Here is a 17,593-nt window from a genome sequence, read left to right as displayed (position 1 = left end):
CTTCCATTCATGCATTGAAGCCACCTGTCCTCCATATGAGTTGTCATTTGAACACAAGATGGAGGCTTTAGTTTTTCATGTATCTAATGTTATGCACAACCGTGGACAGAAAGGGTCATTTCTGCAACATTAAGTGCCTCTAATGTTACGGAAATGGCCCTTTACGGCCACCGTTGTGCACAACATTAGATATAAAAAATCTAGAGCCCACCTCTTGCATTAAAATGGTGGCTTGCGTGGAACAGCAGGCAGCAGTGTGGCGCACTCCCGGACCGCTTGTCGAGCCCTCCAGGGACTCACACAGCCCAGCTCGCAGGGGCAGACAGGAGCAGCGGTTCCTTGAGCACCCACAGACTGCGGACTCAGGTGAGTCCATCCAGCCCTACCCAAAACTTTGCCAATGTTAAATTCTACATCTTTTTCAGTCTCTTAGGAGTCGGGTAACAAAAATAGATAATTTTATAAAACATTCTCTTTTGCAGCTACATCCATGTGAATTTTAGAGTGATAAATGCACGGATCATCCCATTGTTGTTCTGCAATTGTTCTTTGAAATTTGCTTTCCCATTTAAGTTTAGCCTTATTCCTATACGTTGGTACATCCAGATGGATTTTATAAATTTTATGTAACATTCCCTTTTGCTGTGCTTTTTGAAGAAGTGTTGTTGCTTTTCAAATTTAGTGAATGGTGTGCATGAGTGTGTGTGTGTGTGTGTGTGTGTGTGTATTTCTAGCCAATTGTGTAATGCAGTTCCGAATCTGAAAAAAAAATCAAAAATAGACAAGTACTGTATGCTGCCTTGGGAGGGCTTCTGCCCTGAAAGGCAACCAAGATTTTTTTTAAAAATTAATATCTTTGAGTTCTATTATTTGACTATTCTTAAAAAAATCAAAAGTCCTCTCAAAACCAGATCGTCACCATCTCAGAATATTACAATATTGTCTTGAATGTTCAAATCATTGTAAAAATAATACAGATCTTAAAGGAGAAATTCCTGGTACAAGTTGTTCTTAATTCTAGCCATACTGCCATTATTGCCACTTGGATTGCATTAGAGTAATTTCTCTGTTAATTTTGTCTGTCTCAAATATATTCTGTGAGTGGTCTATCTACTCCCAGTTGTTCTGTTTAGGGATGTCACAGAATTCTGCCTGAATTTTAAATGGATTGAATTCTGACAAATCCGGTCTGCAGAATCCTCCTCAGAATGAGGCAGCCAGGTCAACCTGGACTGGAGCTCACATAGACCCTTTTTTTTTTGTCCACCAATTGGTGGATTTTTTGAAAATAATTACGAAAATAAAAATGTAAATTGGAAATGGAGGAAGAAAGACCGCGAATGGCTTTACCCTTTTTACGAGGCATTTTCCGGAGGCTTTCTTTCACTGAGCTTGAGTTGTCCATGGAAATCCTCCATCTTTTCTGTTTATTGTCTGTGGAGGGCAGGTCAGGTCAGGTCAGGTCAGGTGATGTGAGGCGAGGTGAGATCAGGACAGCTCTGGTGAGGTCAGTTGAGGTGAGGTCAGGTGAGGTCAGGTCAGGGGACCAGAAGTTATGTGGGGAATCCCCGCAAAGGGCTTTACTCTTATGAAGACCAAGGGTGCGTGGAAAGGATTTTTCGGCTGGAATTACAAAATTATTTACATAAGTTCCGGAGCTGAAAAAAGGGGGGTAATCCAGGGCAGGCAGATGGCAGAATGGGGTGGCCCTTGGCTCTGTGGAATCCTCGCGGTGTGGAGTCGCTCTGCGAGGATTCCAAGGGGGAGGAACGGGTCGCCCCACCCCCATGGATTCCCCACCAGAACGGATGGTGGGGAATCTGTACACCCCTAGTTCTGTTACCCAATGATCCTTCTCATCTCCAAACCACTATGGTCATTGCTGTTAACATTGCTGCTTGACTGTGTTTTTCACTATTAGGTACAGCAAGACTCCTATTTTCTCCTTTTTTTGCTGTCTGGTTTTAAACGTAATCCTGGGAATTTTTGCTTGAGTGAAACATTGATTTATCATGATAAATATTTATCACCCTTATAATTTTAATTGGTATATTTAAGTATAGACAAAGGAAAAGAAAAAAAGAATCTTAGGCAATATATTCATGTTAACCCCTGAAATACGTCCCATCCAAGAGGTATTCCCATTACTCCATTGATCAAAATCCTTCTTAATATTACTTACTGAATAATCAAAATTGTTATTTATTATTTCTCCAATAGTATCAGCTGGCATCATTCCAACATAGGGTATCTTAGTTTTCTTCCAGTGGAGTTGAGTTTTTAAGGTTAATTCTTTCTTAAATTCCTAAGTCATATTAAGACCCATCATCTCCCATTTAGCTTTATAAATCTATACCCTGAGATTTTACCAAATTTCTCCAAATCTTCCAGTACTTTTAGAATGGATCGTTCCAGTCTCCCCCCAAAGTAAATACCACAGCATCTACATATATTGCTAGCTTGGAACTGGTTCCCTCCATTCGACATCCTACTATTGCATTATTAGATCTTATTTTGTTTCCATCAGTTTGATTCAAAGATGGCAGAACACTGGTGATAAGGGGCAACCTTGTCTTACTCCTTGTGAGAGTTCTCCATTCATCTTACTTCCAGCTTTTGGTGTGTTATAACCTAAGCTGACTCATGTGCTTGCACATGCAGGATCAGGACACTTGTGCAAATCTCCTGTGCACTATATAGGTCCACAAAGAAATACTTCTCAAGGAAATTGCCAATTTCATCATCCACTTTGGCACTTCACCAGCAAAGGCCAGGCTGGGGGGAGCACAGAAGTTGAGGCTGAAACTGACAAGTTCTTGGACAAGTAGGAAATATGGCTATCCTGGGATAAATAGAGTAGTCTGTGGAGAAGAGGAAACTGACAAGGATATTTACAATGGAAATATGCTCTGCAGGGCTACTTAGTGGACAGGCAGACTTGAGCAACATTCCTTATTATTATTAGGTAACCAGTATTTTTTTTTAAAAAAAAAATAAAATGATGAGAGAAGCGCATAGAGGATCAAACTCTCGATGACCATTGGCCTGTTAGCATCGGTCCATTCAGAAGCTGTATATCTGTGATTACGTGATGCTGCAGACCAGCAATAAGTGATTGGGATGAATGAGTTTTTTGTTCTTGAGGTGAAGTCTTGACAGTTTTTACTGTTCAGGCGGCTGGATTGTGTTCTGTTTCCACACACACACACCCCGGCATCGACTTGATCTGTAGCAAGGTGATGCACATTTTCTACTAATTTTATCTTTAATAATGTTTTCAACCAAGTTCAACTGGAACAGATGTTAAGTTAACTGGCCTGTAACTTCCTGGACACCCCCCCCCACCGAACCCTCTTTAAAAATTAGTGTTACATTGGCCATATTCCAGTCCCCTGGTAAAGAGCATATGCATATGTTGCACATTTTGCTTAGAAGATTGCTGATACCATCTCGGCCTGGTGATTTATTTGCTTTCCATTTATCAGTAAGGTTGAGGACGTCATCTTATGTCACCATTATTTGCCTCAGTTCTTCAGACTCCTTTCATGAAAACATCAGTTCAGGCACAGGTATCTGTCCTATATCTTCTGCAGTGAAGATGGATGAAAATAATTCATTCAGCTTCTCTGCAATCTCTTTGTCCTCCTTTAACTCCACTGTAGAAGGAGAAATAAAGGAGTACTAAAGGAGGTTACAATCCATAACTAAAAGCAGAGTTACTGCACATAGTATTCCTGAGATATACCCTCTAGTATAGCATTCTAGCTTTAAAAAGGAACAGAGCATGCACTGCATAACTTTACCAGCAGTTTTGAGCCACTGCTTAGCACTTCACACGACCCATGAAAGACAAGCCTCCTGGACAATACAGAACAATTGTAGTTTTCACAAAATTAGACAGATAGAGAAATAGGCTACATCACAAATTGGAGTAAATGGGTAGATGTGTCAATTTTCAGCATTTGTTAACCTGTAGCATTTTGTATCAGATTGGTTTGAAATTAGGCCAAATTGTAGAACTCATCAGGTAGACCATGGATGTCACATTTTAAGTTATTAGCTCAATAGGTTCATTTTTAGAAGCAATAGGAGTGTGAGGCTTTTTAACAGCGTACGTGTGTGTCTGTGTGACTCCCCATAACTAAAGGGGCGCTCCTTTACCCTTTAATGTGAATGATACTTCCTTTAAAAGCAAGAACAGATTAGTTAATTTTAATGTGAGAATTGCACAGCATATAAGAAATGTTGAAGAAATGTTGCATTACATATTTTTATTGATTTATGTTATTAGTACAGGAAGAGGAAGAGATTCTTGAATAAGTAAGGTATAAATTCATGCCATGGCCCAAATTTCAAGACCAAATGAAGTTTCCCGGTTTCACTCCATTGATGAGAGAACAATGTGATGGCTTTGAGATTCTATTCAATTCTTAATTCTGTAAAAGGAAGAGGGAAAGAAAGAGATTTTTTTTAAATCCCTGCTGGCCCATATTGTGAAAATATAACATTTTAATTGACTGCTGAATCTGAATTTGATATCTGCTGTACAGGGTAAGTAAAAACTGTAAATTTGAGAAGCATCTTCCCAGATGCAAACTTGAAAATGTGTAGCTTGAGTCAACAATTGCTTTGGGCCACACAATCCACAGACCGGGTGCAATTCAGTTCCTCACAGGTAGAGCATCCCATGTAAATGTTTGCCATATGGTTTCCCCTTTTTTCTTGTAAGCAGGGTAGAAAGCAGGCCTGAAATCTTACCAAGCTCAACAGCAGTCACTTCACGCACAGATACTAAACACTCCGAAGACTGGATCATGTCCATACTGTTCTAGCTCTGGTTTGGGTATTCTGAATATTGAATAGATATGAGGGAAAACAATAACCTTCATATCTCATGTCCTTGTCAGCAGAAGACCTCAAAGTAGCCTAAATGATTTACCTATTTGCATTGAGCTTCAGGCTTGTCTTGAATTGTAGCCCTTCAAGCCTGGATGATTGTTCAAGCATACATGAACATCACTTCTTTCCTTTACACATGATTACTGGCACTCATCAACAGCCGCCATTGAAAAGGATAGCCTTAGATGTAGTGCAAATCATATGAAACTTCTGTCTCTGGGGTTAGAAGTGCAGGTCATAGCTGGGTGCTGCAGAGAGCAACCGATGAATACCGATGTGTGAACCTGGCGAGTAACTCAAATGAATGGAGTAGATCACCCACCATTTCTCCCAGTTCATGACTGTTATGCTTCCCCACTATTATTCAACCCTCACTTAGAACCTTGAAAAATGAAGTGTGTTTGATCATCTCCACTTTCTGTATCAACAATCCTGTGTGCCAGGCCAATCATTACTAAGAGTGCACGAAAGCCACTTACCTGGTCTCACAGCTTTTCGCAGTGGGGGGGAGGCACTTCGCTGCTCTCCCCCTGAAGTTCAGGCCGGGGGGGGAGGCTTTCCGCCTCGCCCGGCCGAAATTCAGGCCGGGGAGGAGGCGCCTCACCTCGCCCGGCCGCGAAATAAAAAGTTAAAAAAAAAAACGCCCCCGTGATAGGCTACATGACGATTAACGTAGCCTATCATGGCTAGATCTGCAAAGTCAGCCATGATAGGCTACGTAAATCGTAACGTAGCCTATCACGGGTGAGTATAAAAAAAAAAGCGTTGCCCTTATTTTTGCTGTAGTCTACGTAAACATTTACGTAGACTACAGCGACCAAATAAGGAATGGGAATAGCGGCTCCCTATGGGGGCCGCCATTATCCGTACGCACTTTTTTTTTTTTTTAAGTCACCCGTGATAGGCTAAGTGACGATTTACGTAGCCTATCACGGCTGACTTTGCAAATCTAGCAGTGATAGGCTACGTTAATCGTCACGTAGCCTATCACGGGGGCGTTTTTGTTTTTTTGTTTTTATTGCAATGGCGGCGGCAGCAGCCAGTCGAAAGATCGGCTGCCGCCCCCGCCCCTGATGAAGACCTGACGAACCGCTGGCCGGACCCGCCGCCGGGAGGGACATTCGGCAAAGGTAAGTCCCGTCCCGGGGGGGCTGTGGGGGGCAGGGGGTGCAGAGAATTTCTCCCCTAAACTTTTTCGGGGGGCCGAACACGTTGGCGCTCGGCCCCCCGAAGTTTCAGGGAGAAATTCTCCGCCATCCCTATCCTAAAGGAAATCAACCCTCACTGCTCATTGGAAGGACAGATACTGAAGCTGAAGCTCAAATATTTTTGCCACCTAATGCAAAGAGAAACGTCACTGGAAAAGACCCTGATGCCAGGAAAGATTGAAGGCAAAAGGAGAAGGGGACGGCAGAGGGTGAGATGGCTAGATAGCATCACCGATGTAATGAATATGAACTTGAGCACACTCTGGGAGAGAGCAGAGGACAGGAAGGCCTGCCGTGCTCTTGTCCATGGGGTCACGAAGATTCGGACACGACTTAACGACTGAACAACAACAACAACAATCAGCAGAACAAGAACAATTAAAATAAATTGGGGGAAAAGCTAATAAATAAAGAAGCAGGGCTGGTGTCAGGAGAAAGAAAAATGTAATAATGAATGCAGTCTTACCATCTACAGCAGGCATAGGTCCAGCTGCATTTCGCAATGCGCCCAGTTCCACGAGGGCAAAGGGCGAAGTAGCATTTCCCACCCCTTGCCCCACAGTCACTGGAACCATCTCGAGTTCGAATGCCTCCTGTGGGAAAAACAAAAGTCAGTGTTATTGCATGCAATGTTGTATATGAAAGTCAAAATAACCTCTCCCGCTCTCTCAAAATATTAGAACCAAGGGCCATCCCATGAAGATGATGGGTGGGAGATTCAGGACAGATAAAAGAAAATATGTCTTCACACATTAGACAGTGAAATGCTACATAAAGATGGCTTTAAAAGGAGGTTAGAGGAATACCTGGAGGAGAAGGCTATCCATGGCTACTGGTCATGGTAGCTTTGTGCTACCTACAGTACCAGAGGCAGTAAGCTTATCTATACCAGTTGCTGGGGAACACGGGCAGGAAGGTGCTCTTACACTTGTCTCCTACTTGTGGGTTCCTGGTCAACAAGTGGTTGGCGACTGTTTGAGCAGAGTGTTGGACTGCATGAACCCTTGGTCTGATCCAGCATGGCTCTGCCGAAAAACCCTAGGCATATATACAGATCTTTAAAGCTGTGAGCCAGGTAATTTAGCATGGACACAACTCGGTGACACCTGTTATATCAGAAAAAATGACATTAGTGCAAATGTTCTTGATGATAACTCAGATCTGAACAATTCCAGAAGTATATGTACTACTCACTGAAATTAAGAGACTGTATTCTCCAGCTGGAGAAATGTTTGCCAAGAATTGGGAAAATTTTTCAGTGTGTCCTTGTTCTACAGGGTGCAGAAGGGGGAAGGAGATAATCTGAACAAAAGTTTTCATTTAGTCCATAGACCCTTTAAGGAAGTAAGCAAACAATACTTTAGCAGAGCAGTGCAGTCCTATCCAGAGAGAACTCCCATTGAGTTCAATAGAATTTACACCCAGATAATGATGTAAATCATTGCAGATGCTTATGTATCACTGAGGTGGGGTGAAGTGGCTATAATCATTTAAAGAGTTGGCCAAAACAAGCCCTGACCTTATTGAGCAGTATTATTTCAGAGGATACCTGTATTTGTATTCTCTTATTAATCTGGTCAGAGCAAATTACTCTTAAAAAATGTGAGCCAAACAAAATCCTTAAGAATTCCACGGAGTGGATGCATACCGACTCTAGGGTACATCTGGGAAGGAATACAACTGTCCTCCATTTTTCACATGTGTTCATCTATCCCTAGGGATGGACAAACACAGCCCCATCAGGTATTAGTGGGTACCTGCTAAAGTGCTGCCCCTGCTCGAGCCCCCCCGACCCACGCTCAAGCCCCCCCCAGCTCACCTTGGATCCTGTCCACGAGTGCCTGCCATTTTGCTGAGCTTATTTTTACAGGAAAAAAGGTCATTAAAATGTACATATTTAAATATGGGCAAATTCAGCCTGGGAAAGCTTGATATATGCTATATTAGAGGAGTAAATTGTCACGGGTGGGTCCACGTGAGTGCGGGTAACATCCGGGAGGGAGCGAGGCCAGAGGCTCAGCGGGCACAGTCTTGGGGTAGGGGGGAGCCCAACAGATTCCGGGCCAGTCAGGCATCCGTACCATCCCTATTTATCCCTCCTCCTATGAACCATGTAAAACAAGGACACACTGAATAGGACCCCATAATCTCAGTGTGTATTATCTAAACAGGTGGAACTATGCAGGTGTGAGATACCATCCGGGATGTTTGCACTGTCACCATTTTTCCCCATATAACACAGGTGACTCAGATTTGTTCTTCATACTAAATTCCTTGGCCCACTTCCTCAATTGTCTGTATAAATCCCAGGCTCCTGTATACTTTTCCTGTGGTCTCCAGTTATGCTGAGTTCCCAAACAATTCCATGAGTGCAAGGGAAACAAGGAAAATCGTGCTCTTCCCTTCATGTCATCTTTTCTGGTGGAACTAGGTGGAAATCATTATTTCTTTGGCTGCCACCATCAAACCAGCCTCAAACTCTCTAGGTATCAGGTATTAACTTTAGTTAGTATAGAGGTTGGCTGCTAGAAATGTGGTGGATTAACTTGATTGGAAAAAAATGTCAATAGGGAAAAATATCAGAATGTATACCCTAGTGAAAAAAAGAGTTGAGAAAATGGGCGGGAAGTTCCTCAAAAGGTCATGGGGTTCGCAAACAGTTTTGCTTAGATTTTTGTTGCTGAAGGGTCTTCTCTGAAGGAAAAATAATATAGTTTGAGATATGGTCAGAGGAAGGACACAGGGACTCAGCACATGAGAATTTAGGGCAAAGGTGAACTCTCATAACTCTAACTGAGGTAGAGGAGAATGAGCTATCTTTAACATAAAAAGAAGTTAAGGCAAAAAAAAAGCAGGTTTGAGAGAAAATGGAAGAAGAGGAAGGATCAGAGAGAAAGATCAGGGAGTTGCTTGAGAGAATTGATGCTATCAAAATACTGGGAGACAGTACTGGACGTCTGGTAGTAAATGAAAATGCTGAGGAGGAGCTCAGATAAAATAGGAACCTAGTCTAATTAGGATTAGCCAGATGGTTATTTTATTACCCTATCGCTCTTGGCATGTTGCGTGTGTCGTATCCATTCAGATGTTAAAATCTTTCCCCCTTTTCACAATAACTTGTCAATGTTGTGGTCTCTTTTTTCATGGGCTACCCACCCAACATCTTATAGGCAATGCCTCCCCCTCCCCCAACACACACACACACTACCAAAGGGAGGTTACAGCAGACCCAAGGGGTTTTGAAAGCTGATGAAGCTAGGAAAGAGATTTCCACTTTGGGGCAGTGGAAAGGTCACAGGAAGGGAAGGGGAAAAAGGAGTGGAGGCACAGCTGTTCCCCCCCCCCCCAGAAAATGGCATTGCTGATCTCTGACACTTTGTCACAAGTCAAAGTCCTCGGAAACTTGAGACCTGTTTGTAATGAGTTCTGCTTCCCGTTATTGCTGACCAGCACTGCTGTTGCCTCTTTCTTTTCCTCACTCCAGCTTACCTAGAAGTGGTAAAAGGTCTAATCCCTTAAAAGTGGTCTGATGCACCCAAAACCTTTTCCTGTGTTCTGAGTTTTTGAAAGGGTGCAAATTTCAGGCAGCCTTGAACTTGACAGTCCTTATTTTAGAAATGGAGCCCTGTCCCCCACAATTCCCACTTGCAAGGTAGAAGGAATTAAAATGGGCAATCAATTACATAATTCCCTTGGTCATCCTTACCTTCATGATGAGCACCAAGCAGATCTTGATCTTGGTCCTGCAGCTCACTCAAAGCCTCCAGCAATTCTGGATACTTCTCTTGATCCAGCCCTGCATCATCAGCCTGGACAGCGCAAACGAAGGCAACTGCAAGGAGAAGGTACAAGAACTTCATGGTTACAGTATATGTCAAGATCACTGCAAAGAGTCACACAAGTGGACTAACCACAGTGATGCCCTCAAGGAAAGACTCTGCACATATATAGAGAGGATTCTAAACTGGAATGAAGCCAAGATAGCCTCCTTGCACAAAAGGTTTCAGTGACCTTCACTTTGCTTCTTGATAAGGCTGTGATATAAGATCTAGTATGACTAGATGGACCCTTGGTCTGATCCAGTGGGGCTCTTCTTAGGGTCTTGTATTCCTCTCTCTCTCCCTCTCTCCCTCTTCCTTCCCATCAAGCACACTGCTTGGGGAGGGACAGATTGCTCTTGCCAGGTATATTAACTGATTGTCTGAAGAGGGCATTTGAAATTAGGCTGAGGGCAATGTGAAAACTGGCCGAAGGGCGCATTGTGTCCTAGGACTGCTGGTGGTTGGCCACCCCTGGTATGCAGGATCAGGCCACTAAACACAGGGGGAGGAGGTATTGTCTCAATACCAAATGTTGCATCAAACACTTCAGCTGAACATTAGATAACGTTGCTGTAGAATTAAATGGATTGCCCGGCATTTGTTTCAGGAGCTTTTCTGGCAAAAAGGCCATCTATCAAATAGATTACTGAGGTCCCCATTAACACCAGCCATGATCTAAATTCAGGAAAGAGGGTTAAATGGAACTGAGAGGGGAGAAAAAAGAATAAAAGAGAAAACAGAGCCCTGCTGATGAATTTGTTACATTTATTTCTAGCAGTTATCCTATCCATAGTTTAGATCAGTCCCCACCCCATCTCCCCCAAGACATACCTGGATCAGAAAAGAGCACCAGAAAGAGGACAAGGAAGAAGAGGCAATAGATCTTCATAGCCACTGAAAATCAACAGCAGATATTTGTCTGGAGCTTCTTATCCCAGGGGAGAAAGTAGTGAAGAATGACAGGAGGTGGCATTTCTGTGGCTTTCATACCATCTTCAGAGTTTACAACATGTTAATCTGTTGACCCCTTACGAAATGCATCCTGCATTGCAAATGGGTTGGCAGTTGATATCAGGGCAGTTGAAGGGGACACAATCTGAGTCAGGAGGCAGATAGATTCTGTTTCCTACAGTTACTGAATGTGGTCGCTCTTGTGCAGACATATGTATAGTCTTGCCCTCATTCCTCCGGATGCACATTCATTGAACACAAAAAAGGACTTTTAGACATTGGTCATAGAGTGTCCATGGCTGAGAGGAGACCTCCCACCCAAAGATCCATATTTGTCAGTTTCATTGATTCTGAACATGGATTAAAATGAACACGTTGATAGGGATGTACGAACTCACCACCATCTGGGTTCCCCGGATGCCCGCCCAGCCCCTGACCCTGCTTGCCAGTCCCTGGACCACACTTGAGCTTCTCCCATGTTTTGCGAGCAGCCCACTCTCTCATGCCAGTGGCCTTGTCAAGTTCTGCAGTCACCATTTTTAAAAATAAAAATAAAATGGCGATGGCAAAAATGTGCATGTTTTTGTATGCGCGAAAATGCACATTTTGTGAATGTGCATATTCCCATGGGTGAAATGCGCGCTTTTGTCTGACTGACTGGGTTGGATCCAGACTATGGAAGGCATGGCTTAGTCCCATGAAAATCAGTGTGTTAAAGTCATCGTGACTAACGGGAGACTAAAGCATGACTGGCTGAGTCTGGTTCCAACCCAGGATTTTGTTTGGTGGGTGGGGGAGCCTGGGAGAATGGGCTTGCATGGCTGTAAATTCTGACCCCCATTCATATGCTATTCCTTAAGTAAAGTCTGGGAAGATCCGAGAATGGTGAATTACCAAGTGTGCTGACCACGGCTTAATTTGCACCAGGCTCTGCCCGGCCTCCGTTTCCAGTGCCACAATCCATTTCTGGAACATATGAAGTAAGAACGAAGTAAGTTTCTGAGAATTGCAGAGTGGTGGCCGCACAACAAAGAAATGAATGGGGCAGGGATTCCCTGTTCAGGCAGTGAGCTTTGTGCATCCTTTCCCCTCAGAAATCCAGTCTTGGTGGTGGCTTTGTGTTAAGAGCTGAGAGAGAAAGGAACAGCAAGCATATGGGGGGGGTCTTTTCTGGTTGGTAAGTGGAATGCTGAGGATCCAGAGGGGAACATAGGGAGCTCCCTTATACATAGGGAGCTCCCTTAGAGTCAGTCTAATGGTCTTTCCGTTGGCCACGGTGAAACACTTGCTCAGGACTCAAGTTCCAGTGAGTGGCAGAATGAGCCTCACTGCCGCCATTACTTCCACTCACCCTCCCTCCCAGAGCTGCTGCCTTGCTGCTGCCAGTTCATTCCTGACTGCAGGGAGCCCACCTGAAGTCTCATGGGATTTTGGATGGATATCATGAGACACTGGGCATCTTTCATGAGATTTGGGGTGGGTGAGATTTGGGGTGCGTGACTTTTTGAGCTGGGCCTCATGAGATTTCAGGCAAGATCCCACTAGTCTTCAGATGAGCCCCCCTCAGCGATGAAGGAAAAGGGCGAGGTGCCAGGGTGTGGTGTGACAGCTTGCCTCAGGCAGCAAGATAAGTTGGACTGGGCGTAAGTCAGAGCATTGTCCTTCTAGTCCAGAATTGTTGAGACTGACAGTGGTTCTCCAAGGCTTCAGGAAGAGGTCTTTCCCAGCCTTACCTTTCAAACCAGGGATTGAACCTGGGACCTTGTGCATACCTTCTGGCTCCTCCCCAGATCTATATTGCCTTTCCTAGATTCAGGGGTGGGAGTTGCATGGGAAAGAACAATTTGGAGAAACGGAACAAGTTCGAGCCTTGGAGTTCTGAGGAGATGGGAAAAGGCATATTTTAAGAAGATTGATAATTGTGTGAAACTGTCCTTTTAGATGGAATGGGTTTTCTGAGAATTTGCATCTGCATGACCCTGTGAAGTAATGGATTAAAAGCTGTAGACTGAAGCCTCTCGTCTGTGTATGTTTGGGCACTGAAGTGAAGTGGGGGCTAAGGGAATCCTGACAGCGACAGTCCTTCAGGTAACCTGGTCCTGCTGATGAAGTTGCCTTGTTGAGATCACATTCCTGTGTCTAGCCTGGCCTTTGTATCAAAAGTTTCCTTTGCAGAAGGGCCATCCTCATTCAGGCACAGTGATACCAAAAAGGGAGAAGGCAGGAGGAAGAGTGAAAGTGAAAGGAGAGCCCTACTGATGAAGGTGTAATGTTTATTTCCAGGGGTTGCAGTTAAGCCCCCAGCCCCAGCCCCTGAAAGACATAGCACCAAGAAGAGGACGAGGAAGAGAAGATCTCCAGTGCTGAACTACAGGTGCTATGGAGATTTGTCTGGGGATTTCGTATCCCAGGGGCAAAGGATGTGAATAATAACAGGAGGTGGCATTTCTGCGGCTTTTGTAAAATCTTCAGAGTTTACAACACATTGAACTGTTGAAGCCTTACGAAATGTATCCCGCATTGCAAGTATGTTAGTGGTTGATATCAAGCAATTTGAAGCAGGACTTTGCTTGTATGAATGGTCAGAGACCCTGCTGCTTAGGGGATGCACTTTAAGCCATGATGTCCCATGTTCCAAAAGCAACTTAGCCATTGATTCCTCTGATAGTCATAAGCAAGCTACTGGGTTTGTGGATTTGGGGGTGGGGGTGGGGTAGCCGATCCTGCCATCTCCACACCGTAGAAATGCTAACTGAACTGCCCTTGGTTGGAATTATGAGGCATCATGTACTCCTGAAGAAGAGAGGGGGAAAAACATAGCTGGGAAAAGGAGAAAGAGCTACCAAATTCTCTGCCAGATCTGCTGGACATCTTGGGACATGGAGCTTTCCAGTGCATGGGAAAACTCACTGGAGAGTTTTAAGAGAGATTAAAAGAGGGGTGGGCCAGCAACTTTGGGCTCTGGCCCACCCATGGCTGGCTTTGTTTCTGTTCTCCACTAGAAGGTCTACCCTGAGAGATTACCATCAAAGGAATGTGGACCTCAGTAGAAAAATGGTTCCCCATTTGTTTTTTTCTTGGCTTGCTGTGATAGGCTACACAAATACTATGTAGCCTATCATGGCAAAGGGCAGATGGCAATGGCGGCCATGGCAGCCGGTCGAAAGACCAGCCACCGCCACCGCCAGAGCTGCCACCGGAGCTGCCGCCATCCGGAACATCTGCCCCAGATAAGCCTCATCCCGGGGGGAATCTGCGGGGGGGGGGGAGCAGGCCATTCCACCACGGATTTTGGGGGGCCAAATGCCAGTGCATTCGGCTTCACTGAAATCTGTGGCGGAATTCTCCCCCATCCCTAGGTTAGGCTAAGGCAGGAATGGTCAAAATCCAGGCAGAGGTCAGAATACAGTATGTCAGTCAGACAATGAGGATCAGGCAGCAGCAGGAGTGGTCAAGGTAACAAGCAAGAGGCCAAACACAGTACATCAGTCAGGTCCATTAAGCAGTCCAGAAGCAGGGCTGTTGGGCCATTCTGAAGGTCAGTAAACAGAGCATCAATCACAGGATACAGCTCAGGAGGCAAGGCACATGGCAGAGGCTGGATGGACCCAGTAGTTCCAATGCTGGCTGGGTTTCTAGTGAAGGCTTTTGAGCCCCAAACCAGCTGGACCCCACTCAGAGCTCTGCTGCAGCAATCAGGACTCTCTTTCCAAAGCCTACTCCTGAGGAGTCCCTTTCTCCCGAGGAGACCTTTTCTGGAGGCCAGCCCTCCTTCGCACAGGAGCCCTACTAGCCTGTCACTTGAGTAGACTCCTGGGGGTCAGGGGAGGCTCAGCCTCTGCCTCAGAGGCAGAGTCTCTTTCTCCTGACAGGGGTGACCCTGTAGCCACTTCCCCCAGGGCTCAGGCTCCTGTGGGTCTGGTGGCAGTCCCTGGTCTGGGGCGCCCTGGGCTTCTGGGGCCTCTGGCTCCTCCTGTGGGGAGGAGTCCTCCAGTGGCGGCATGACAATAGCAAGTGAAACCCAACAATGGATATATGTTGGGGACGTCTTATTCCAGGGGACAATAGCAGCGAAGAAGAGAAAGAGGTGGTGTTTCTGTGAGTTGTACACGATCTCCAGAATCGCAACACATTGAGCTGTTGAAGCCTGAGGAAATGTATCTTGCATTGCAAATGTGTTAGCACATGATATTGAGCCATTTGAAGTAGGATGTTCCATGAGAAGAATTTAGCTTGGACCACTGGACTGAGAAGGTGCAGTTTCAGGTAGGGATGGTGTGGACGCCGGATTCAGTCCGGGAATCTGGTGGACCTGCTCCTGCCAGCACAACCGAGCCCTGCTCACCAAGCCCCTGCCCCTGCTCACACCCTGCCCGTGCTCGGCGAATGGCCTCCACTCACCTCGGCAGCCTTGGGGAGCTTCGCAGTCACCATTTTGGGAGAAATGAAATGGCGATTGAAAAAAAGCGCAAATTTGCGCGTGCACAGAAATGTGCAGTTTGCGAATGCACATATTCATGTATGCAAAAATGCACATTTTTGAGAATGTGCATATTTGTGCATATGCAAAAATGCTCATTTTCTGGAAAATGCACATTTTTGCACATACACAACATGTGCCTTTGTAAAAGTGTGCATTTTACACATGAGAATATGTGCATTCACAAAAATGTGTATTTTTGTGTATACAAAAACATGCACATTTTAGCTGTCACCTTTTTTTAAAAAAGGTGTCCACTACCTTTTTTTAAAAAAGGTGTCCACTACATTTGTGCCCCTGCGCTTTGCTGTGATAGGCTACGTAAACATTTATGTAGCCTATCACAGCAAAGAGAAGGGATGCAAATGGTGTCCGCTACGCCGGATGCCATTTGCATCCGCAGACTGGCAGTAGACAGAAGTCTGGCCTGCGGATGAACCTAGCTTGCGGCTCTGTGGACTTGTCGCAGAGTGGAGCCGGCCAGGGAGGATTCCGGGGGGAGGGACGGATTGCCTTCCCCGTCGCGGACCCCCCCAGCAGACTGGTGGGTGGGTTTCGTACACCGCTAATAGATATGCATTTAGAAATGCTTGCTATACTTCACACTGAAATGAAATGCAACTCAATGTCGTGGGGAAGGCTGTGACCAGGTAACTTGGGGGGATGGATGGACCCATCTCCATCTGGGGTGCAGGGGAGCTCAGTGAGCTACCCCCCCCCCATGTGCAGCCCAGATCTGCTCGGTGACCTTCCCTGCTTGCCCCTCCCACCCACCACAGGAGCTGCCCCTTCTCTCGGCACCAGGACTCTGGGAGAAGGGCTTGACTGCCAGATTCCTCAGCACAGCACGCCCCTGAAGCACTCTAGCCCTGTCCTCTTCCTGAGGAAGCCAGGGCTAGAGTGCTGGGAAGCCACTGAGGCCTTTCCTGCCCATCCTGGTTGTCAAGGGGTTCCTCGACGGGGAAGGGGAGGCAATCCGGTCCTCCCCCACAGAATTCTGCCTGGCCGGCTCCACTCCATGGCCAAGCTGCAGAGCCGCCGGCCAGCTCCGGCTGCCCACAGCCAGACATCCGACCGCTGGGCAGCCCTGCAGGGACACAAATGGCAGCTGTCGTAGCCGCCACCATTTGCATCCCTGTATTGAGCCATCGTAGGCTACGTAAATATTGATGTATCCCATCATGGCAGGGGGAAAAACCCCAGTGTACACAAATGGCAGTAGCCGCCACCATTTGCGTACGCTGGGTTTTTTTCCCCCTGCTGTGAAAAGCTATGTGAATACTTATGTAGCCTATCATGGCAGGGGGAAAAAAACCCAGTGTATGCAAATGGCGGTAGCTGCCGCCATTTGCATACGCTGGGTTTTTTCCCCCCTCCTGTGGTAGGCTACATAAATACTTACATAGCCTATCACAGCCTCCGGAGGGACGCAAATGGCATCCCTGCATTAACCATGATAGGCTACGTAAGTATTTGCGTAGCCTATCATGGCTATGAAGATGAAGCGAATGGCGGCCACAGGACGGGAGCAGGTAAGTGCTCCATTTCGTGCACCTTTTGTGGGTTGGGGGAGGAGGGGACTTCATCCCGCATGCCTTTCGTGGGTTGGGGGGGCGAGGGTTTCGTTCTGCGATGGATTTCGGGGGGCCGAATGCACTGGCATTCGGCCTCACCGAGATCCGTCGCAGAATTCTCTGACATCCCTAGCATCAGTGCAACATTTATCATGTTACAAAGTGTGGGCCTTTTCATTTTAAGACAGGGTGACTATGAATTTAGGCATGGTATGGAGGAAACAGACAGGAAGAAAACCCTCTCTCATAATATCAGAACCCGGCGTCTTCCAATGAACCTGGAGGGAGATTCAGGACAGATAAAAAAGGATCTACTTCTTCATATTGTCCAAAGTATAATTATGGAATTCATGAGGACCAAGATGTCATGATGGCCACCAATTTAGATACTTTTAAAGAGGATAGGGCCGCAGTGGCTTTGTGGTTAAGATGCTGAACTGCAGACCGGAAGGTCGGCAGGTTAGCAGTTCGAGACCCGAGTGCCGCGTGACGGAGTGAGCTCCTGTCTTCAGTCCCAGCTTCTGCCAACCTAGCAGTTCGAAAGCAAGAAATTGCAAGTAGATAAATAGGCACCGCTTCTGTGGGAAAGGTAACAGTGTTCCGTGCAGCTCGGTGTTCAGTCATGCCGGCCACATGACCACGGAAGCGTCTTCGGACAGC

General features: G+C 45.9%; 1 protein-coding gene across 1 annotated transcript; it reads right to left on the bottom strand.

Annotated features, from left to right (window-relative positions):
* Positions 1-4,307: 4,307 nt before the first annotated feature.
* On the bottom strand, positions 4,308-10,855 carry LOC146360312 (uncharacterized). Its single transcript, XM_084832953.1, has 4 exons — positions 10,760-10,855; positions 9,814-9,939; positions 6,574-6,700; positions 4,308-4,436 (listed from the first exon to the last, which is right to left on the bottom strand). Coding segments are annotated over exons 1-4 (312 nt in total). The 5' UTR covers positions 10,818-10,855; the 3' UTR covers positions 4,308-4,435.
* Positions 10,856-17,593: the final 6,738 nt, after the last annotated feature.

Source organism: Heloderma suspectum, chromosome 1 (genome assembly GCF_057233095.1).
Source record: "Heloderma suspectum isolate Gila_16-S chromosome 1, 16-S_ref, whole genome shotgun sequence".
NCBI lineage: Eukaryota > Metazoa > Chordata > Lepidosauria > Squamata > Helodermatidae > Heloderma > Heloderma suspectum.
This window is presented reverse-complemented; position numbering and strand designations above follow the sequence as displayed.

Coding starts and splice junctions, on each gene's coding strand:
- LOC146360312 (XM_084832953.1), bottom strand. CDS start 10,817: ATGAAGATCTATTGCCTCTTCTTCCTTGTCCTCTTTCTGGTGCTCTTT. Junction 9,940..10,759: donor GGTGCTCTTTTCTGATCCAG/GTATGTCTTGGG, acceptor TTCTCCTTGCAG/TTGCCTTCGTTTGCGCTGTC. Junction 6,701..9,813: donor GCTTGGTGCTCATCATGAAG/GTAAGGATGACC, acceptor TTTTTCCCACAG/GAGGCATTCGAACTCGAGAT.